Genomic DNA, 23,878 nt, shown 5'->3' on the forward strand with positions numbered 1-23,878 from the left:
GGGAGTCAAATGTTACAACACGTGTGATGGTTAATGCTATAGAGCAGGGCCCTTAATCATAAGGCCAAGGGCCAGCATTGGCTGGGCAAAGACTCGACTCCAGTCCACAGGACGGTTGAGGAGTTGAAGGAGTATGGGCTCAAATTGAGGTCATAAATATTTTGTAATTGTAAATCAGGATTTATGTGTAAAAAGAATTTGTGTGTCTGTAAAAAAAGATTTGTTTGCAGTGTTTTGGAAATTACAGTCTTCACTAGTGGAGATAGTTACAAAGCTTTCTTTGTTATGAATTAGCATACATGTGGCATAGCATACATACAGAGCTCAGCAGCCAGCGCAACAAATTCTGGATCCTTTGCTTTTAGTTAGCATTAGCAGCACATCCTACGTCCGATGTGAAAGTACCTTTATGCTGAGCACTGCGACTCACAGCAATGTTCCCGGGTCAGCCCGGACTTTGTGTTAAACTAATCCTAAAGTAATAATGGTATTTCTAACCACTGATATACCACAACTTTATCCTTTCAACAGCTACTGAAAGTTAGGGGACCTAGCTGCTATCAGAAATTTTTATAGAGATCCTCCAGCTTCAAACTGTATTACCCTTCAAGGACCTGCAGTTCAAAAAAGCACCCCCTCCGACAGCCAAACCCATCTGTTCTCTGATTGGATAGTTACATTTGTGATTGACATGACATTGGCCAATCAGATGAAAGGAAGAAAAATCGGGTCAAAATTCGTACTTGTAACTTGTAGAGTTTGACACAGTTTTTTTTGGCTAAGTCCACATACAAATCTTTGCACGCACGCACACACACACACATCCTGATTTACAAGTACAAATTATTTATGACCACAATTTGAGCCCATAAAGGAGGGTGTAATTTTGGACTTTTACACTGAAGTCATTACATAAGATATAACAATTAAATGAAAGTCTTGATGCAAGCTCAATCATCAAGGTAAGCAAATCCCAGAAAGTTGTTTATCTGGAGGTTATGTTTCCAGTGGGAGAAATATTTCCTCACTCATCCAAGTGACTTCTTAAGAAATGACATGTTTCTTCCACTGAAAACTCAAAGTCCAGATGAACAGAACATCCTGGAATTAAATGACAGAAAAAATGAATGTTTTTCATTGTCTCTTTAGAAATATCATTTTTTATAATGTAAAAAAAATAAACAAATAGGATATTTTCTGAGAATTAACAAAAACTTTCAGTTTTGTAATTACAGGAGAGTCTGAGCAATGAGCTAAACCAAATTTTTCTTTAATTTAACACATTTTTTTTTTATTTGTGCTGACAGGTTTCTTCCATCTACTCTGACAACATTTCTTTATCATGCAAAAAACTTTGAGATACTATTGAAATTTCACTTGTTTTTCTTCTATGATATTCCAAGGGACTTTAAATGGACAGTTAGACGTCTTTACAATGACAGAAAGAGGAATTTCACTAGTGTGGTCCACTTAACATCAATGTGGGCAGCATGTGACCCGGGATGTAAAATGAGTCTGACATCCCTACTTTAGAGCTTAAGTGAGTAAAAGATTTTAAATGTAATGTTTTACAGTATAAATTGATCTGAAATAATAAATAATAGTAAAAGAAAGCTCAGTCTGGTGGAACTATACAAAACTCTCCAGTGTTGCTTTTTTTGTTGTTGTTGTTAAATTACTAAGAAATATACTTTGCTGCTTATGGACACATGAATGGGCATCATTTCCAGCGGTTGATTCGTCGCAACTGGACGTAGGCCAGGCACATGCAGACAAATATGATTCCCAGCAAGGCCACCACGTTCCTCCAGAAGCCCCACACGGAGTAGTCGATACCTTGCTGTTCCAGGAAATATTCCCCTGAGATGCTGAAGCACAAGACACAAAGACACATTTAATCTGTGTGTGCAAGTGTGTGCATAAGTTTTAAACAGTAGCTACGTTATTTCACTCACGCTGTGTTGTTGCTGTACAAAAACAGTCCTTTCAGCTCGTTAATGTATAGAGCCTAAGAAAGAGAGACAAAGAGATCAGGCTGAACAACCTCCTCACTTCACATAAAGGCACATTCAGCCCCAGTGGTCTCATTCTCACACACAAATCCTCCTCCCTTGCTTTCCGTGTCTTACATCCAATCCATATTTGAAGATACTGATCCATTTCACCCAAGAGAGCCAGCTCAGCATGGCGTTGAGATTGACGAGAAAACCACCAAAGACCTAAAACATAAAGAGGGAATGAAACTCTTAAGTGCCTATTCCTCTCTTGTACATGTCATATATGAGTCTTAGCATCTCACCATCATGAAGACGAAGGGCAAAGCAATGAGGATGTTTGCCATCGCAAATGTAGAAACGCTCGCTGAGACGAGGAAGGCCAGACCAACTCCTGCCAGACTGACCAGAGACATGGTCAGAGCGAAACAGAGGAACGTCTCAAAGGCAGGCTTCAACCCTGAAGGAATGGTGGACACGTGCACACAGGAAGACAGGAAATTATTGAGCGGGCTGCTCCTGGCACAGTGGCAGTGAGATCAAATGGAAGCTTCCAAATGAAAATTAATCAACAGCGGCTCAATTAATTAGGAAGTAGATTATGGGGATCCAGATTTTATTCATCAAACCTGGAACACCCTTGAGATGAGGCTCAGCCTGTGCAGAAGGAACTGGGCTGTTTCCTTATTCACTAATTTACTGCATCCAAACTCTCACTCATACTGCAAAACCACTCTGTGGATTTGGAGTTAGCCCTAAATAAGACATTTCATGGATGTGAATGAAACACCAGCAGCTCCTCTCTGTACTAACTGACTGTATCAGAACATCTTTCATGATACGATGCAATGTGTGTTTTGTATGTGTATGTCTGCTTGCATGCAAGGATGATGTTACCCATCATGTAGTAGGCAATTGCTGAAAACACAATGATGGGAATCATGCGATTGGGGATGAGATCAGCAAAGATCTTGGACAGGAAGTAGACGGAGGTACGGTAATAGCCGCTAGAGTTCTCATGACTGCAACAAACATTAACAGGGAAAAAAACAAACTCAAAAACAATGTGAGAGGGTGAAAAGGGTTAGATTCACTGACAATTTGAAAAACAGACTTTTTTTTAGCTATATTTTATATCAAAGTGTGATGCAACTCATAAGCATGCACCTCTTCTAAAATTAAGCTCACGCTAATTCATTGATGATTGAATTTAAAAAAAAAAATGCTTTAAAAGGCAGCAACACCACACACTTGGTCAGGACATCCTGGCTATAAGTCCAGTTAGCTATCGACAACAACAGGCTGTGCTGGCAGCCACCTATCACTTGCACCCAGCTATGCTTTTAGCTGGGTGCAACTTTTACAGTAAATGGATTTGACAAGCTATGCTTTTAATAAAACAAACTTTAAGCCTCAGTGCAATTTAAATGGGTGAGTTATACAAAACAATTACTCCCAGTACAGATATCACGAGGAGATCAATTATCTATAAACTCGAAAACATTTTTTTTTAATTTTCACAAGACTATAAACATGTTAATTACTGCTGTGAAGTCTATTTTAACATCTACAGGGATTGACTTGCTTTTGAAAAGAGCCCCAAGTGGCAGCTAGAGGAACTGCAGTTTTGGCATTTTGGCTGTTTTTTTCCAGCCCCTGAGATGACTGCCATGTGAGTTTGGTTTTCTTGCGAACAGCAGCCAAGATGAATTAGCTGATGAGTATTAATGAGGTTATGTTGCCTCTCTTAACGGGGCTCTAGTCCAGAGTCCTCGCAGAGAGAGCATAACCCAGATTACTTTGTCATACCGGTAGTTACAATTTACAAATGTCCAAAAAATATGTCTCATGCAGGCAGTCATAAAGCCTAAGGACTACAAAACAGACACACTAATTAAATGTGTGTGTTGCAGGCAGATGGTGGGTAACACCTTTCTCACCAGTGGCTCTTCCCAACGATATGAGCAAGTGATAGAAATCATTTGTCACCTTTAAGATGGAAAAACACATAAACAAAATTATTCTGTTTACTTGTACAGCTATTCTTGTGAGAGTTTTCTCCATTACAATCAGTGAGAGGCCAGCTTGTTTTATTTCACACCTCTTTAAAAGCCTGTCTGAGGGCTAAGACTCAGTTTCAGGGTCAATGTTAGAGTTAGGTAGGGTTAGAGCTCCGGATTTATTTGTAGTCCTTTGTGAATGCATTACTGTAAATGAAATATAGCCAACAGAGCATGACTGGCTCTGCTGGAAAAATTAAAGACCCTTTGCTCTAGTCCCTTCTGTCTTTTCAGAGTACTGTTGCATTTTCCTGGTGTCCCCTGCATTTACCAGACAACTGCAGGGATCACCCAACTTTCCCAAAGTATGTTTCTGTTTATTGCTATACAACTGGTCTGAATTATATGTCGAGAAGTTTTAGAGTACATATGGTGCCAGCGACCCTTTTGGACTGACACAAGAGTGCTTTATTGGTTGTAGGAATCTGATTGGGTTCTTGTAAAAGGCTCTTTCTTTTAAGGGGTCCCTGTGCAATAGTTAGACATGTGTAGTGAACCACAGCTGAAAACACTGTATAACAAATGAACTATTTTCTCTGACTTGAGTAATAATGAATAAAAATCGCAATGTCCAGTTGTTTTTGGAATGTCGTGTAACCTCTATGAAAACAAAACTACATGCCTTGTTTTTATGATTTATCATCTCTGTAACTATGGTGGATTTAAGAATATAGCAGCTTTGGCTTTGACTGAAGAAAAATACAGAATAGCACAAGTCACACTTCTAAAGGGCACACATAAGCTTAATGTCTCACTCACATGAAGATCGCCCTTTCATTTATAAAGAGTTCAACAGCAGAAAGATTCCCAAACACCATGTTGATGATAAGGAAGAAGAACGCTCCACTCCTGCCATTAAAAGACAAAAGAGACAATGGTTTAAAAAGTTAAGAACATGTCAGCCATGATACATTACTGTGAAAATTATTTGTCACACCTACATGTGTCATCAAACAAATGTTAACATTAGACAAATATAAGCAGAGTAAATGTAAAATGCAGGATTTCATTTAGCCATCCATCCATTTTCTTCCGCTTATCCGGGGCCAGGTCGCCAGGACAGCAGCCCAAGCAGAGAAGCCCAGACCTCCCTCTTCCCAGCCACCTCCTCCAGTATATCTGGGGGAACACCAAGGCGTTCCCAGGCCAGCCGAGAGATACCCTGCCCTGGGGCCTCCTCCCGGTGGGACATGCCCGGAACACCTCACCCAGGAGGCATCCTTGTTAGATGCCCGAACCACCTCAGCTGGCTCCTTTCGATGTGGAGGAGCAGCGGCTCTATTCTGAGCCTCTTCTGAATGGCCGAACTTCTCACCCTATCTCTAAGAGAGAGGCCAGCCACCCTTCGGAGGAAGCCCATTTCCGCCGCTTGTATTCGCGATCTCATTCATTTATTCAGGATTTCATTTATTAAGAGGGAAATAAACTATCTAAACCTCCCTGACACTGTGTGAAAATGATTTGCCCCTCAGAACATCCAAAAAAACTGCAGGTCTCACTTGTCTCAGTTAAGCTCAGTCTTCATGATTCAATAAGAAAGAGACTGGGGAAAAAAATGGCATCCATGGGGGAGTCAAGTGGAAAAAAACAGCGACCACAAAGAACATAAATGCTTGTGTCACATTTACCAAAAAACATCTTGATTATCCACAAAACCCTAACCACAAAAATACTCTGGATTGATGAGACAAACGCTGAACTCTTTGGAAGGTTTGAGTCCAGTTGCATCTGCATAAAAGTGACCCAGTATTTCATGACAAGAACATTATACTGACAGTCAAACATGGTGGTGGTAGTGTGACGGTCTGGGGCTGTTTTTCTGTTTCAGGGCAGCTTGCTGTAATTGATGGAAACATGAATTCTGCTCTCTACCAGAAACATCCTGAAGGAGAATGTGTCACCATCAGTTCATGCCCCGAATCTCACGAGCACACTTGAGTTATACAGAAGGACAATGACTAAGAACACACCACAAAATCCACCTCTGAATGGCCAAAAAAAGGTTTTGGCGTGGTCTAGTCAAAGTCTGGACTTAAATCAGATTGATATGCTTTGGCATGACCATAAACCTCAAACAACTCACGGTGTAAAGTGCTCCAACGTGGCTGAATTAAAACAATTCTGTGCAGAAGAGTGGGCCAAAATTTCTTCATAGCACTGTAAAAAAAACCCATTAGAAGTTATCGCAAATGCTTGATTGCATGTCTTGCTGCCAAGGGTGGCACAACCAGTTATTAGTTTTAGGGGGGAATCACTGTTTCACACAGGGCCATGTAGGTTTCGATAGATTATTCCCTTAATAAATAAAATCATCATTTGAAAACTGCATTTTGTGTTTACTCGGGTTATCTTCATCTAACATTAAAATTTGTTTGACGATCGGAAACATAAGTGCGACAAATATGCAAATAAATATGAAAATCAGGAGGTAGGCAAATACTATTTGACTATCTGGAACCAAGTGGCCTTCACAGTAGCGGCCCTGCAATAATTCCCTACAACAATATACGGTTAAAAACATTTTAAATTATATTATGTGGAATACAGAGGTGAAAATGGAGCAGATACCCTGAATTAAACAAAGCACACTGTTGTGTACCTGTTCTGTAAAGCCTCGGGCAGTGTCAGGGGCATTTGGTAATAAATGAGTCCCACAAGAATGGCAAAGAAGATGTTGAGAGCCAGTTGGGCGTAGGAGGTCTGAGGGTTCCTCAGAGTGTTCAACACTGTCCTGCCACACACCACACGCATCTAGCTCACGCACACACAGATGCACCACACACACAGACACAAAGAGGATAATTATCAACATTTTTTATGAGTAGACAGTAAAACTGAGTCGGATCAGCACACAGCCAAGCACACTGAGATAACAGCTGGCTCGTAAACTCTGTGACATAACCTAATAAACTCACGTCTGCTTCTGTTAATCATTAAACTAATGAGACCTGAGATTTCCAACAACCAGAAAATAATCTATCATTTTAAAATTAAAAAATGTTCTCTGCAACTGACGATTTGCTCACCTGATAGAAGAAAGAGGTGGCGTAGTTGGTCGGCTTGTCTTCACCTGTGACCCCGTCAACAATGCTCTGGTTCACATGGTCCAGCTCCTCCATCATATTCTGGTACAGCTGGGACTGCTGATACTTTATTGCTAAGGGGTTTTTGCAATTCTCTTGGGTGAGAGAGGAAATCACGGTGTCAAGTTAAGGACAGCATAATAAAAACATGGATTTATAACAGCCACCCAAGAAATCTAAGTGAGATGGGTTTGGAGATGTAAAACTGAGCAATTACTCCAGAAGTGCTTAGTTACGTAACACAAACCTTCCTTTACGTCACGTTAAGTAAACCTAGCTGCCTCCCAACTCAAAGTTCAAACATGCTGCACAAACATGAGCTTGGTTTGTAATAAGTGAGGCTTTTATAGCCGCCCAGTATGCGGCAGGTTGTGTTATGAAGCAAAAACATTGTAGAATATAGTTTTTGAAATGCTGTTGGAGCAATCTGTGACCGACATGTCTAAAACTGTAACTTCACCAATAACTTTATCCAACATTGATTTTTTTTTCTTACTCACGAAGCACCAAACCATGCTTGGATATTTAACTGGTGTTACAAAGAGTGATTTGTCTATTTTAGAAGGTTGTCTTTGTGTGTGTCTCTCAGCAAAAAGTAGTTGGTGGTTGGAGAAGCGAAGTAGGAGAACATTTTTTTTAACTGTGAATTATTACTTACCTGCCATGTCCCATTGTACTGTTGATTTTGTTTCTCCATTTGTGATGTCCATGAAGAAGTCAGCTGGATTGTTGAAAGACTCAATCTGATAGCCTGTGCAAAGCACACACAGACATACTGATAAAACCTCATTCAACTTTAAAAGCATACAAAATCTGGATTTGAGGAAGTGCTACATCCATTCATGAATCCAAGAACCCAGTTCAGGGCTGGATTATCTAAATAATCTCAGATCATTTTCACACTGTAGAACAAAGTTAAGTATGAACATATAAATATAAAACAGGACTTAAGTCATGCCCTGACTTCTGACCTCATTCAGCAGCTCATATACTGTATATTTCCCTTTGGTATTCAACTGCTCATCATTTTTTATAGGATTCTCAGTCAGAGTCTTCCAACTTTTACAGTAAATATACAAACTCATGCATTACATACCAAGGTCTGTGAAGTACATCAGGGCATGGTCTGCTGCTCCTGCATACACCACCTCCCCTTTATGCATCAGTGTGAGGTGGTCAAACTGTTTGAAGATGGAGTATCGGGGTTGGTGGATGGAGAAGATCACAGTCTTGCCTCTTCTGGACAACCTTCATACATTTTTGGACATTTTTATTACACAGACGGCAGTAGATGGTGACATAAAGAGATCATTTACACCAGAAACACCAGCATAGTGTAAATGTGAACTAAAGATAGCAATGAACAGCACGCTGCTGTTTGACTCTACCTAATTTTATACAGCGTGCTTCGGTTTTGTGTTATTTGTGTCTTTTGTGTATGTGTGTAATGAGTGATAGTTAAGTAGCTGCGCTGTACTTGTGTAGTAGACCGATGATGCAGTTTGCAGTGTTAGAATCCAAGCCAGTGGTCGGCTCATCCAGAAACAGCAGAGAGGGAGACGTGATGAGCTCCATCCCAATGCTGCACCGCTTCCTCTCCCCTCCTGATACACCACGCAGAAACTCCGTACCTATCTGAATACACACACGCAAAACTTGCTTTGCATCTAAAATGTGCAAAAAGGACAAACTAGAGTGATACTTCTGTTATAAAGTTTGATTTTTCAAAATAAAATGGGAGAGTAACTTTTCTTGTATGTAAGTTACACCAAAACACCAAACTTCAATGTATTTTTGTAGCGATTATATACAGTTTAGTTGGTACTGTGGTCTCATAGTAATAGGATTTAAAAAGCACTAATGATAAGTTATTTTGCATAAAATACTGTAAGATTTTTTGATATTTCCTCTACAGTTTAAAAAAAGTAGTTTGTGCATGGTGCTCTGTACCTTAGTGTCAGCACAGTCTGTAAGGCCCAAGTCTGCTATGATGGTGTTTACTTGCTGGTGTTTATCTGCTGTGGAGTGATCCTTAGGGTTCAGACGCAAGTTGGCACTGAAAAGCAGGTTCTCTCTCACGCTCAGAGTCCCCATCAGAATATCATCCTGGAACCAAAAGGGCGACGTAGATAAACCACTCACCAGTGTGTGATGTTAAAAAATATGCATCTGTTTGCATCTGTGTACCTGAACCACGTAGGCAGAGCTGAGCCTCAGGTCAGACGTGACGACTTTGCCGTTCACCAATACATTACCCTGACGCAGTCCAGCTGGATTTTTCCTCCCTGCAAGTACATCCAGGAGTCTGCGATCAGGATAAAAAAAACAAAACACATCATTGGGTGGCCTGTTCATGCTTATAAACTACTGACTATGTATTTGCAGGGAAATGTCTTACGATGTTTTACCGCTTCCTGTGGCACCCATGATGGCATTCATCCCCGGTCTTATGATCCCACTGCAGCAAGTCATGCAATGCTTTAGTGATCCTTAATACATAATCCACAAGATACATTCTTTCTACTCAAGCATTGGAGGTTATACTGTTCATTTCTTTCAATGCTTTCTGCAAAATGCAGAAAATAAAAGAAGATGACAATGCTATGAAAATAAAACGCTACGGCCAAACACATACATGTGTACTTTTAGCATTCTAAGTTACAGCATATTGAAAAAGTAGAGCTACAACTGAAAACTAATGTTATTTACACTTTTATTGCCTGATTGACCTGTACACATTAAAGAATTAAAGGAAAAATCAACACAAAGTGACTTAGCAAGGTGATAGACCAAAACACGTCACTAGAACAGACTCACTGCACCTCAGTATTCCTTAGTCATGGCACATTAGGTCTCTAGAAATCTACTTGAGGGGTAAACCCCATTCTTTTCAAAGATACTGACCAATGTGACCCAAAGTCTACCATAGGCGTTTAGGTAGTTGGGATCTGGTGATTGCAACTGCCATATTTTATTGATATTTTCATGATCATCAAGCCATTCAGTGACACTGCTTAATAAATATGAACTCAAGTGGATCCAAGTCAAGGAGCATAAAAGAAACCACCTATAGTTTTGTTTTTTGTTTTTTTGAATTTGTCACTCATATATTTAGGTGTAATGAGAGTGAATCCAGTCTGGCTCAGGTTTTTAACCTGCCAGAACATCTTTGACTCTTTTCCTGATTAACAACAGAACAACGTATAAGCTCAAAAAGAACAACGTGGAAAGTGCATAGAGTATTTCTATGAGACCAGCGTAAAAACGTTGACTGTCACATGCTATAGTTCCAGCATGTTATCGGTCACCACACAGTAATAAAGCTGTTATATCACATAAAAGTATATGTAGATACATTCACATTCTCCCGGGTAACCAGCATGTCCTACCTCACATCATGGAGGATGATCTTTTCGGGCCCTATCTTGCGGCAGAACTTTGTTTCTTGAACACAGTAGAGGAGGTTGCTGAATGTGACAGTTGGACCCCGGTCCTGAAAGTAGTCATCAACACGGATACTATTCTCCCCCTTAGTCATGTTCAAAGAATGGAGTTGCTAGCAGAAAGAGAGGAAAAGAGAGTCTGGAAGCTGGGTTCAAAAGAGAGAAGCAGTCTGGCACAGAGACCTGTGCAGGCTGAAGGAGATACAGGTGAGTGAAAATGTAACCAAAAGATATCTCTTATTACCCATCGGAACTTTGGACTCTCTCAATCCTTAAAGAGTTGTGGCTTACTGTGATCATGTGGCACTGAACTCTCCCATTCAAAATCACAAGCACAGCAGTAATTCCACCCATGAGCATTACAATCTATGCAAGTAATTTGATGGCAGCTGGTGATATGCGTATAGTATAATGCTGATTACCCCTATGAAAGTATTGCAGATGTCAGCCATTCTACCATACCTATACGTTAATACATGTTTATTTATACAGGTAATTTATACACAGTACGATTATTCATATTCATGAAGGCGACAGCAGTATTAATGCCAGCAAGCACAAATTCTGTCATGGTCCTGGGTCGGTGACCCAGCGCTGTGAGTTTATTATTATTATTTTCTAGTTTATTCTGATTTTGTATTAGTTCTTTGGGTTTGGTTGTCGTGTTTATTATCCCTACCTGTGTCTCCCTCTGTGCTCTGTTCGGGTCCCCGAGTTTTGTGTTGTAAAACAGTCTGTGTGTTTCCTGTTTTACTTTGTAGGTCTGTGTCTCGTTATGTCCATTAGTTCCAGCTGTGTCCCCTCCTGTGTGCCATTTCCTGATTACCTGGTGTGTGTATTTATAGTCTGTATCTGCCTGTCCTCCTCCTCGCGTCGTCTGCGTTTCTCTGCTAATGTAACATAAATAATGCAGCATTAGGAAAAGTACTGTTTTCTGACTTCACACTTTGTGAGCTACTGTTTGAGAAAGTCTGAGTATTTAGGAGTATTTGTGTACCATGATTGTTACTTGGTCTCAGTGACTACTGTTCAGTCTACTGATACTGATCTTGAATTTAAAACGAAAACAAAGAAAAAGTATGAGCACAAACAGGGTGTCCTTAGACCTTTGACCACACTGATTACATGTACGACATTTCCATGGTCGGGCTGCCCCCTAACGCACGGAATCCACTGTAACAGGCTATAGAAAATCTTCTGGGTGGGATCAACATTGTTTTTCTCCGACAATTTGTCTTTTTGTCACCGTCCAATCAGGCTTCGTGTTCAGCATCAAGCACCGCCTATAAAATTGTTTCTACCAATCTATTTTCAGCACATTGAGATAATGGGAGGGGCAAGCTCCAGAAATTCCGAGGTGTTGTCATTGCGTTCCTCAGTTTTGTGTGTTTAGCACTGGGTGTACGGGTGGGGTGTTAAATATCTACAATGTGGCTATAACAGCAGTTCTGGCTTTTATTTTGTGTACTTTGACGTATTGTTCCGGTATAGCACAGAAAAGTATAGCACAGCCGGGAAATTAAAAATCCTGTATTTTACACGAAGGTTAGCTTATAAGCTATTAGCTAACGCCTAACGTTAGCTATGGAGGAGAGGAAAGAGGAGGGAGAAGCGGAGATCCAAGAGCACGGCCCCGAGCACTGGTTCTCGAAATGGGAACGGCAGTGCTTAGCTGAGGCGGAACAGGATGCGCCAAACGAAGAGGAGTCCGAGCAAAGCCAGCAAAAGCTGTGGCACCTCTTTCAGAACTCAGCCACGGCGGTAGCACAGCTCTACAAAGGTATGTACAGAAGATGCCGGAATTCAAGCTAAGCTAGCCGCCTGAGCTAACATTATCGCTGGGCGGAGAGACACAAAGGGCACTATTCACAGCTTTTTCTCTAAAGTACAACCGGCGTTGTTTGTCACCGTTGTAGTTTGCAGTTGGACTGGGAGGTGTATTCTTTCAAACAGAGTTTAAAATCGAGTCTTCGTCGCTTCTCGTCTTGATTATCGTGACCCTGTTCCTTTTGCTAGCTAACTATACCACATGCTAACGCTAGCAGCCGCTAACAGCCGGTCACCGTGTCAGAGCGTCGGACAACAAGGCTGAATGTAGCTCACGGTGGCCTTAGCTGTCAGAGGTCTCACTGGTTTAAGGGATTGAAAAGAAGACACGCTAAAATGTCCCCGAAATAACGGGTTAACTTGCCGGTGCGGGCGTCACGGGTTTGTTACAGTAGTTCGTCGGTTATGTACACGATATGGCTTACACAAAAAGTGTTTTGTCTGCCGGTTATCAGTTATACAGCTAGTCAAAATGGCGAAACACAGGGAGGAGATGGTAGACTGAAAACAAGACATTTGTTGACGCTTAGTCGTAAATTTTTATTATAGCGGTGTTGTGGACGTCCAGAAGTTAACGACACAAAAGACGTTTTATACCAAGACGCAGTTCAGTTTCCTCTTTCTGGGTGCAATGATTTTCATTACCAGAACAAAATGGCGAAAGGATTACCATAAATGTTCTTGTTGAAAATTTGTCCTGCCCAGATATGTTTTTTTTGTTTTTTTTGTTTGTTGTTGTTGTTTTATTTTTTGTCTTTTTTGCTCTGACAGCCTCTCATCAGGACCAGAAACTCGCTGTAAATTGTGATCCCTTAGTTATTCAGATTTGTCCTGCAGGGGTTTTTGTGTGTTAAATGCTTTAGTTGCCTCGAATTGCCTTGATCACCAGTATATGGGATTTATTTGATGTCCTATCCTCAATATTTATGGAGCTCTATTTCACCAGTACAATTACGATGTTTGTCCACCACTGTCTAGAAATCCTGCTTGGTCAGGTACTTCTGTTTACAAGACCCTCCTCCCCGTGTGTCCTAAAATCAGGAACACACCTGTACATGAATACACTTATGAGCAGCCAGTGCAGAAAAAATGTAAGAGTTTCTAGTCAGGAAAACTGCATTTATTTTTTGGGTCATGAAAATACTATCATTGCATTTCTTTTAAAAATAAAAAAACTGGAGGTAAACATCGCACAAGTTGTTGATATTCACATAATTTTGCTTAAGCATCCTAAGCATATGCATAGTTTTGAGAGTTTTAGTTTTAGCCTTGAGACTTATTGTGGTGGATACTGAATTTGAAAATGCTCAAACAGTGTTTCTCAAATCTGAGGTCAATCAGCCAGTCTGCTGACTCAGTCTTTAGGGTGTCTTCCATTGTAGCCAGAAAGCTATTAATGGATATGTGGATCATGACTTCCTGTTGTGTGCGTCAGTCAGTGTTTGCAAAGACACATACATGTTAAAAGGTGACAAAGTCCATGGTTTCTTGAAGATTAAATGGTATCTATTCTTTAGCTCCATGGCACCACAGCCCTGCTGAACTAAAAGTAAAATCATTTTAGAAGCAACTCGGTGGCCATCTTGTAGCACATTTTTAGTTTCAGTCCCCATCTGTACAAGTAGGAAGAGAACCATAGCCTCAATTTCAGTCGTTAGTGGAACATTAGTTAAGACAGTAAAAACTGTTACAAAAGTTTATCATCTTCACCTTAAATAGGGTATAAAAGCGTCCCATTATAGAAAAGGAGTATACTTTAGTCATTGTAGCACAGATGCAGAAAAGTTCCAGTTACACAGTTAAAGCAGTTATGAACCTTAATGTGCACAGGTGTCAGAACTGCATTATTAAGTAATATTTTTCTTGTTTTGGCTGTTTGACAATGGGACAGCAGCCATCTGTCGCATCTCCCATTGATTTCTGGGAGTACAGATTTTCCTCATTTTTTGAACTTCAGTGCATTAACTCATTGCCATCCATTCTCCTTCAGGATTTTCTGGTAGAGAACCAAATTCATCGTTCCATCAATTACAGCAAAATCTACCTCAAGCAGCAAAGCAGCCCCAGAACATCACAGTACCACAACCATGTTTTACTGTTACAGTGCTCTTCTTTTTATGGCATTCTGTGCTGGTTTCAGCTATTGTCTCATCAGTCTACAGAACATTTTCTCAGAAGTCTTGGGGATCATGAAGATGTTTTTTGGTAAATGTGACACAAGGTGGTGGTTTTCCCCTCAACTCTCCCATGGGTGTCAATTTTGCCCACTCTCTTTCTTATTGTTTATATTATGAACTCTGGCCTGAACTGAACCAAATTAGGCCAAATTGTTTAGATGATGATCTTGGTAGTTTTGTGACCTCCTGGATGAGTGTGTACGTTCCTGGAGTAATATTGGTAGGCCGGCCACTCCTGGCGAGGTTCACCACTGTGTTTTCTCCATTTGTGTATAATGATCTCATTGTGATTCACCTTTAGAAGTGCTTTTGAAACCACTTTTAGGCTGATAGAAACATAGTCATTGATATCTTGGCTATTGAGTTTCCTTAGTCATGGCATCATTTGTTGCTTTTTGATATCTTTTGAAGCCTACTTCATTTTGTCAGAGAGGTGTTTTAACATTTTTTATTTTATTTTTTTTTTAAAGAGGGGACAAACACTTTTCCATGGGACTATATAAAGTCTCAGATAAAAATCAAAATACCAGCAGACCACAAACCGAACCCGTTGCTGCAATTTGACCTTTTCTACACGTTATGCATCTGTTTATAGAGTAGATATTTATGTATTGCTCATTTAATTTTCTGTTCGTTCACTTGGTTTTTAGCTCTCATTTCTTTTTGTTTGTCTGCCTTTTGTTCTTGTAGCTAAAGAATAATTTTGTAATTCACAGATCGAGTATGTCAACAGCAAGGACTCTCCCTCTGGGTGCCCTTCCAAAATGCAGCCACAGCTGTCACTAATCTGTATAAAGGCAAGTAAAATGATACTGTTAACCATTATGTGGTTCAGCCTTTTTATAGCATTTTATATGTACAAGTTGCGATTGTTGTGTCCAGAGATACTGAAATTAGGCATCCTTGTATGTCATCAGAGAGTATGGAGGCCCGCCAGCGGAGCTATGACCTGGGCATCCACTTAGGCTATCAGCGCAGGAATAAAGAGGTGATTGCATGGGCGAAAAAACGCAGAAGAACTATAAGACGAGAAGAACTCATTAGCTTCCTGTGTGGCAAAGTTCCACCTCCTCGTACAGCTCGCGCCCCACCCAGAGTTTCCATGGTATCTGCGAGCAGACCGTCACCTTCGGAGACTGGCAGCTCAGTGGAGACCGACCTGCAACCCTTTAGAGAGGCCATCGCACTGCATGGTTAGTCAAAGCACCTGAACGCTTTATGAAGTTGCAAGGCTCGAATTCATATAAGTTGTCTTATTCTTTTTTCCCCATCTCTTCTTTTCCAGGCCTTAGTGGTGCCATGGCCAGCATCTCTGTGCGTTCTGGTCCTCCTGGTTCCCCAACTCACCCTGCACAGTCTCTCAGTCGTCGTAGGAACGGGCTTCATGATGTGGACCTCAACACCTTCATAGCTGAGGAGATGGCACTCCATTTAGATTCCACCACCAATCGTAAACGAGGCCCTGCCCCCTGTAGTGATGTCATCACAGACTCACCCACGCATAAACGTAACCGGATGCTCTGAACTCTTCCCACACCACTGATCCCTCCTCTGTCTGCTCCTCAGTGGCCAACTGGACAGCCGATGGGGACTCGCGCCTTGGCCAACCACTGAAATCTTCCTTAGTCGCAATGCTACAAATAAAGAAAAAACTGTTCTCAGCGTACATATTTAGCCCCTCCTTTAACCCACTCATTTTCTCAGCAGGAAATTTGGTGTTGTCTCACACGTCCTCTCAGTGGTAGAGTTCTGTTCCTTTTAGCAGATTTACTTTCCTGTTTGTTAGCCCTCTGTCGATCTGATACCGAGGCAAGCACACGTTACACTTGAAGTTCTCGACGTGCAGAATGTTCAGTTGAGATGGTGGTTGTTGTTTTTTTTGTTTTGTTTTGTTTTTTGGGGGGGTGGGGGGTGGGGTTCTGGCCGGGCTCCTTTGTGCTTCACATTCAGTGATCAGATGGACCAGACTGTTGCCTGCAGTTTGCGGTTATCTTCCCCTCTTTCCTCAGGCATACTTCCTCCTCTTTTGAGTGCTCGCCAAACCAGACTGAATCCGGGCTCCTTGGGAGGCCAAACTCCCTCCCTGCCGCGTGGCTCAACTCAAAACGCTTTTCAGCGTGTGCATCTCATTCTGCTGCTGTGTTTGTGTATCTGACAGCAGAAATGCCACTTACTGTGTCGTACTTGTCTTCGCCTTTGAGAAAGCTGCTACAGTATCTCTGGTTTTTGTGCAACAAAGAGTGTGTGTGCGCGCGTGCGTGTGTGTGTACGCTTGTGGACGCAGGGTTCTGGCAAATTCAGTTTCCACTTCACAATTTTCTCTTTTATGAAATTCATCCCATTTTATTTTTCTTCAGTTGCTCTTTACAGTCCAAGCAAGGGTTTTATCACGAAGCAGGTCATTCATATCCACACAGATAAGTGGGGTGACGGGGTGGGGAAAGTGAGATGCATCTTATGTCTTTTATCTCTGCATTTTCTTTTTCTAACCATGCTGTTACCTGTTGTAACGTTACAAATAATACAAATGCGCTACGCACAGTTTCCATATCAGCGTCCAGGAGAACTCGATACAACACAGGCTCTCAAATTTTTTGCATTCTGAGCAGTAACAGTGTTTCAAAGGCTGCATCTTTGTTTGCATATGACCCAACAGTAACTGGGAGACTGTTGCCAATAACTCGTCTCTTGTTTTACAACCCTTTCACACCTGTGACTTCAGCTTTAAATCTAGAAAATTACAGGGGGCAGCTGCCTGTGAGCTAGTGGAGGGCCGATGGCTGTGATATTTTACTTTAGCCCGCTCATGGACTATTGGGTGTGTTGAGTCAACAAGGCACTTGTTTTTGCTGATTTCACACTGCTTTGTGATACAATCTTGTGTAATGTGTGTACATAACATGTAGGTGCTGTTATATGTGGTACATTATTGTAAAAAGGAGTGCAAATCCATTAGGATGTCCATGTACAATAACAATTCTGACATTAAAGAACAGTACAAGTGTTCAACTTGTTTGAGTTTTCTCACAGTTATGTTCCTTGTGTTTAGTGCAGGAGGAGTTTTTCTCGTTTCTGTGGTATTTTAATAAAATGCCTCAGTTGTTGGTCATAAAAGAACACTAAAGGGTAGGACGAAGTGGAGAAACCTGAGCCTTTCAGGTGTTAGCTGTTGCAGTGCTTTCTCTGTTAACTCATGCCTTTTTCATTTGATACCAAGAATAAAGGATCATCTGAATGCTGCGCTCAGTCTGCAGAAGCAGGTTACCTCGGTTTGTTAACATTGTGCAATTCATTGTTGCCACCACAGGGGGGTGACAAACTACATGCTACTGCTTTAAGAGTTTTAAGCAGACACTTCCATGACAGGAGTTTGTTTTTATTAAAACAATCTCGTTAATCTAGAAGAAATTCTTACATGCAAATTTGTAAATTGGCAGCATTTACACACAGGGAGGTGTGTTGAAGGGCAAACAAAGATAAACAACAAATATGAATACCAGGGGAAGAACAAGCTGCAAGTGAGCAATGCTAGTGCTGCATTTGATGAGGAACCAGGAAAAATAAAAGGAAAAGGCTAACAGCAGGATTTATTTTATTTTTTTGTTTAAAAACAACTTTTTATTCTTGTAATATTTCTCAACCTGGTAATTAGATTTTTTTTTTCAGTTCACACAGTGAATGTAGAATATGCTTTTTGTCTCACTCTAACATCAGAAAACATCACTCTAGAATAGAATAGCTTTTTATTGTCACTGTTACAAGAACACCGAAAGGCAGTTTGGCATTTCTCCATGTGTGTCAAGTACACAGTAACAGACAAATTTACATTTACACAAGAGTTCTAGTGTTTCATCGGTTACGTGAACTAAATTGTTTGTCTACCCGCAACAAAACAAACTGGAGGTTTCCTGGTTACTTAACCACATTTGGCATCAAAGGTGCGAGAGTTGCAAAGGACAAACGTTTGATCCACTTTTGAATCCACCAAAAGACACACAAACCACAAAGGCTAACCTATTTCTCTTATAGCAGTTAAGATGCCATTAGTGGTGACTCACTGTGTTAGTCTGCAGCTGACAGACTGCTGCACATAGCTGATGAGCAGAAGTAGTAATGCACTTAGTTCATAGAGACAGTGGCATCATTTAACACGAGGGAAAAATGAGATTAGGGCAACGGAAGGGAATCAAGAACCGGTGCCAAATCGTCCCATCCACTGGCACCAGTACTTCCAAGCTTATCATTTCCTTTTATCAGTGCTGGCATGTTTTCATGACAGCTGCACACTGCAAACTAATGATGTCAGGCTCAGCAAAGCTTTCGGAAACTTGAGTCACTCATGCGTCTTGCTTTTTGTGTGTTTACAGACTGGGAGATAGTAAAACACTGGCACACACGCACGCACACACACACTGTATAAAGAATCAATAAGTGAGCTGATAAAGAATCAGATCTTTAAACAGTATTGATGAAGGCATTAGTATCAATAAGACCTTATCGATACCCTCCTCTTATTGTCACGGACAGACTGTCGTGAATATCTGACACTTTTTAAAGCTTAGACCTTTACAGATACAGTTTTGTGTGTCTTTTTTCAGCCTTTTTTGTGTTTCGTGCAGCCAAGATAAACAGCATCGAAACCATGAAACATTCTTCTCCCCTCGCTTCCATCATTTCAATCAACACACAAACTCTTCTCTCTGTGCAGTTAACGTTCCATCTCCATTAAACACTCAGTGCTTATACTTTTGGTTGGTTTTTTTTGTTTTTTTGCCATTTTCACTTAACTTTTTCTATTTTTCTTTTGTACTTTTATACCCGCAAGCAGCATTCATACCAAATCTGACAGCATTTCACCTTTGCAAAGCACAGGTGAGACAGGTACAGATAAGAAATCCCCAGTTATGAGAGCCACTGACTCACTTCATAAGCTTGTCTGTTGTTACACTATTATTTTTATGCGTACGTGGATCCCGATCAATGTTCCCTCTAAACTGCTGGCACGGTCTCTGCTCACAGAAACTCTGTGTTGCACACACACACACAAATCTAACCTGAATTGAAATTAAAATGAAAACTTTAACAATTCTGTTTTGCAGTGTTAGTCAGTGACTGGCTGCTCCCGTATGGGATTAGAACGATGCCACCTTATCCCATAGTCCAGCCAATAATGCGACTCACAGGCTATGACAGCGTCCTTATGTACCGACACCGGTGTTTTAGCAAAGCGGCGTGGCTGATGTGGAGTGAAGCCACATTAATGACAACGTGTACAACGACTGAAGATGTGAGCAGGACAGACGGAACAATTGACAGAAAAGGTATGGACTTTATACCAGTTTTTAAATTGTGTTGATAGGCCACTAAAACCAGAGTTATGATAAAAATATGCAATGTTTGGTTTTCTTCATGAATACTGTTGTTGTTTATATTTACTGCGGGAAGAAACGGTAAAAACGGCGTTTTAGAAGGAAAACGCTGGAAAGCGCTCTCCCTGTAAGCAAAACCAACCCCCCGGCCTCACTCTCGCCACCACCACTACCCTTTCCTATTGGTCGAAAAATGTACCATGTCGACCAATCAAATGAGATGGCAACATGGCATTTAGTTGTTTAGGAAGGGGGAAGTTTTAGGAGTGACGGTGATGTTTTGAGATGTGAGAGATTTGCCACATTTAGCGCAAATCTTGTGTAGTTAGTGTGTAGTATAGTCAATAGTTTTGTTGTGTCAGAACAATGAGGCGACTGCTAAATGTTACAGGTGTTACAGCAGTGATACATCTCCTGCTGTCAGGCCTGCAGGTATCAGGCTGTTGTTCTCCTTTATCTCATAGTGGACAGAAATTGTTTTTTGGACTGGCACAAATAATTTGTGTGACATCAGATTTGATGCAGAACAGCTGATTATTCTGTAAATAGTTTGAAATGTTTATTTATTTTTATTAAAAAAAAACAACTTAACTGCATTTTTAGGTAAACATATGCAAAAAACTTTCTTGTTTGCATAACTCAGTTACTTTTTTGATGAAGTAACTATATAATTAATTGCCCAACATTGGTCATTATACTGTATTTTGCAGGACAGACCACAGACTCATACTCATAATACAAGTCAGAGCTTTATATAAAAAAAAGAAAAGAAAGTTGTGTTTTCAAAATTGGAGCTCAGGTTATTATTATTATTTTTTACTTCCAATAGTGTTAACATACTACACAGGTCATGAACAAGAATTTTTTTTAAATTTTCATTGTAAGTGGGCTGAAGCAGTTAATTAAAAGTAGTCTAACATAAATGCTGTAATTTGATTATTTTGATCAACCATGTAACTAGGATGGATTTGATGCTGGCGTGTCTGCTGTTGCTCACAGTGGTCCAAGCGACCGCTCAGGGAGTTTGTGTGTTCGCTCAGACACATGAAAAATTAGAGGGAACATTGATCCCGATGCAGACTGATGGAAAGTAACTTTATATTTATAAGGGATTTTTAGTACTGGGCAGAGGCAGGGGGTGAACTGTCTGCTGCTTTAAACAAAAACCCCACATTGTTTTCCTAAAATAAGTAAACTCTCTCCTGATTCGATCATCGATAACTTTGAGGCGCACCATGGATTTTATGCACATTTAGGGTGGAATTCTTCCCCATAACAGAGAAACCCAGCTACTCTGCTAAAATAACAAAGGTAAAAGTGATTCCCCATTTTATAGCATTAATCTTCAGATACATTATATTGCCAAAAGTATTCATTCATACATCCAAATCCTTGAATTCAGGTTCCTGTTCCAACATGACTGTGTGCACCAGTGCACAAAGCAAGGTCTAAGGAGACGTGGATGAGTGAGTTTGGTATGGAAGAACTTGACTGGCCTGCACAGAGTCCTGACCTCACCCCAACAGAACACCTTTGGGATGAATCAGACTGCAAGCCAGACCTTCTCATCCAACATTGTGTCTGACCTCACAAATGCACTTTTGAAAGAATGGTGAAAAATTCCCATAAACATCCTCTTACACCTTGTGGAAAGACTTTTTAAAGCTGTTCATATTAATTATTACATCATATTAAAAACTATGGATTAAGAATGGGATGTCACTCAAGTTCATATGTGTGTGAAAGCTGCAGGCTTTCTGTGTATTCCATTCCTTGTCTCTGCCTGATCTGACAGCAGTTTTATTTGACCTGAGCACACATGCAAAATTGTTCTGCAAAACTGAGTCCTGCCACCTCCCTCCACTAATTCACTGCCAAAGAATGAACAGGAGGACTCAGATGTCCCAAAGAAAGAGTTGCCAGATTAATAGCGAACACTTGACCTCCCACTTTTTTAGACTCAGCCAATTAAACACCAAAGTCTGATCTGTTCTGCCACTCCAACCGCCACAGAGATGCGCGATAGACACCGGCGCTGCCTTACACTGCATCCGGCTGGGATATCTGTTCCTCCTTTCCTGCGCTGACACGACACGGTTGTTTTTGTTTCATCATGTATCTGAAAGCTCTAAAGGCTGCAATTTGATGGAACCATGGAGGAGAAGCAGAGCTGACCGCAAGCTGTTTCACGCTTCAAAAGAAGCCCTCTTTATGTGCACGTGTTTGTGTGTGTGAGAGAGAGAAGGAAAGGGAACGAGAGAGTGAAAGAAAAAGACATGACGAGAAGCAACAAGTGCCTGAATGTTCCAGAAAAACCCCTCGAAGATGGCCATCTGGGCTGCGCTCACACACACACACACACACACATAAACACACACATATAGGTGTCTCCTAGGATGCCGTCTGGTCTGAAAGAGAGAGCTGGTATGTATCTTGTGAACCATCAGAGACACACACACACACACACACACACACACACACACACACACACACACACACACACACACACACACACACACACACACACACACACACACACACTGTCACAGCGATTGTGTGTCTGTGTGGGCTTGACCATTAGGGAGTTTTCAATGGCAGACAGCTGGCGATCAGTGATGCACTTGTTATCCCTTGTGTGCGTGTGCGTCGACATACACGGCGCAAACACAATGGGTCGATGGTAATTGCTGCACCAGCTTGCACTAATTGATAGAGGACAGCATGCTCATACCCTCACACACACACAGGCACATTAACACATTAGCACATGCACATAAACAGAAGCCAATCAGGCAGACTGCAAATGTGTCCCCAGGGAGACAGATCAGCCGGAGATCAGGGGGTGGTGGTGGTAGATAGAGAGGTGGTGCAAGAAACCGGGAAGAAGGAGAGGAGGAGGAGGAAGAGAGGTTAAACACTCCCCAGAGACGGCTGCTAGTCAGGGCTCTTAGTTTTGTGCACATAGGCTACGGTAGGTGAGCGGTGCGTGGCGTGCATAAAAACACAAGGTCTGAGAGATTGTCTCCTATTTTTGGGTCTGCTGTGTTTTTGTGAATGTTTTCTCCTCTTCAAAAGGAGCACCCCATCACCACCACACACACACACACACACACACACACACACACACACACACACACACACACACACACACACACACACACACACACACACACACACCTTCTCAGCCCACTCCTCCATCTTTCTCTCTCAAACATAAACATGATGATACACACACACATGCACCCACAGATCTTCAGAGCTCCCTTGCGCACCAGCATGTCCCCGTCTTCCACAAACGCCATGACGAGAGAGAGAGAGAAAAACAAACCAAGAGCTGATCACCATAGCAACACGTTATATATCTTCCAGCAATATTTATCCAACCCAGAGAGGAGGGGTTGAGGTGGTGGTGGTGTTGGTGTTGTTGGTGGCAGCGTAGATGGAGAGGGGAGGCAGAGGTGGTGGCGGTGGCGTGTGCATGTGTGTGTGGTGTGCGTGTGTGTCTGTGTGCGTGTGTGTGAGAAAGAGAGAGAGAGAGAGGGGTGGGGGGGGGGGGGGTCGTGATGCAACTCCTCTAAAAATCAAATGGTCATTATTATTAAGAAGAGGAGTTGCAGTTCGCTTTGACGGCCACAGGGAGGCAGCAGCAGCCAGAGCAGCAGGAGCGGCAGCATCGCCAGGCACCAGTCATGTGGCACGCAGAGATTACAGGCTGCAGGTTTCACCCCAGCTAAACACCACAGCAGCTTATTTCACTTTTATTTCAGTCGAAAGTGTGTCGAGGAGTGAAAATGTGGTATGAATGTGTCAGTCTGTCTGCGTGCGTCCTCACAGCGCGAGAGCGACAAGACCTGGACTGGGCACCAAAGGTTGAAAGGAGAAAACCTTTCCAGCTCGTCCTAAAACCCCAGCATCTCACAGCGGG

The 23,878-nt window shown here is 41.6% G+C and overlaps 2 protein-coding genes across 2 annotated transcripts; one reads left to right on the plus strand and one right to left on the minus strand.

Annotated features, from left to right (window-relative positions):
* Positions 1 to 1,303: 1,303 nt before the first annotated feature.
* On the minus strand, positions 1,304 to 11,671 carry abcg2b (ATP-binding cassette, sub-family G (WHITE), member 2b). Its single transcript, XM_080879316.1, has 17 exons — positions 11,578 to 11,671; positions 11,260 to 11,470; positions 10,527 to 10,693; positions 9,536 to 9,595; positions 9,325 to 9,442; positions 9,088 to 9,243; positions 8,615 to 8,772; positions 8,234 to 8,385; positions 7,796 to 7,888; positions 7,081 to 7,232; positions 6,654 to 6,805; positions 4,814 to 4,903; positions 2,892 to 3,016; positions 2,300 to 2,454; positions 2,130 to 2,219; positions 1,956 to 2,008; positions 1,304 to 1,868 (listed from the first exon to the last, which is right to left on the minus strand). Exons 3-17 carry the CDS (start codon positions 10,673 to 10,675, stop codon positions 1,721 to 1,723), a joined length of 1,851 nt encoding a protein of 616 aa, XP_080735442.1. The 5' UTR covers positions 10,676 to 10,693; positions 11,260 to 11,470; positions 11,578 to 11,671; the 3' UTR covers positions 1,304 to 1,720.
* A 267-nt stretch (positions 11,672 to 11,938) lies between these two features.
* hapstr1b (HUWE1 associated protein modifying stress responses b) lies at positions 11,939 to 17,201 on the plus strand. The gene is made up of 4 exons (XM_080879322.1): positions 11,939 to 12,360; positions 15,301 to 15,385; positions 15,467 to 15,777; positions 15,870 to 17,201. Exons 1-4 carry the CDS (start codon positions 12,165 to 12,167, stop codon positions 16,106 to 16,108), a joined length of 831 nt encoding a protein of 276 aa, XP_080735448.1. The 5' UTR covers positions 11,939 to 12,164; the 3' UTR covers positions 16,109 to 17,201.
* Positions 17,202 to 23,878: the final 6,677 nt, after the last annotated feature.

This window comes from Rhamphochromis sp. 'chilingali' (genome assembly GCF_963969265.1).
Source record: "Rhamphochromis sp. 'chilingali' genome assembly, chromosome: 4".
Classification (NCBI taxonomy): Eukaryota; Metazoa; Chordata; class Actinopteri; order Cichliformes; family Cichlidae; genus Rhamphochromis; species Rhamphochromis sp. 'chilingali'.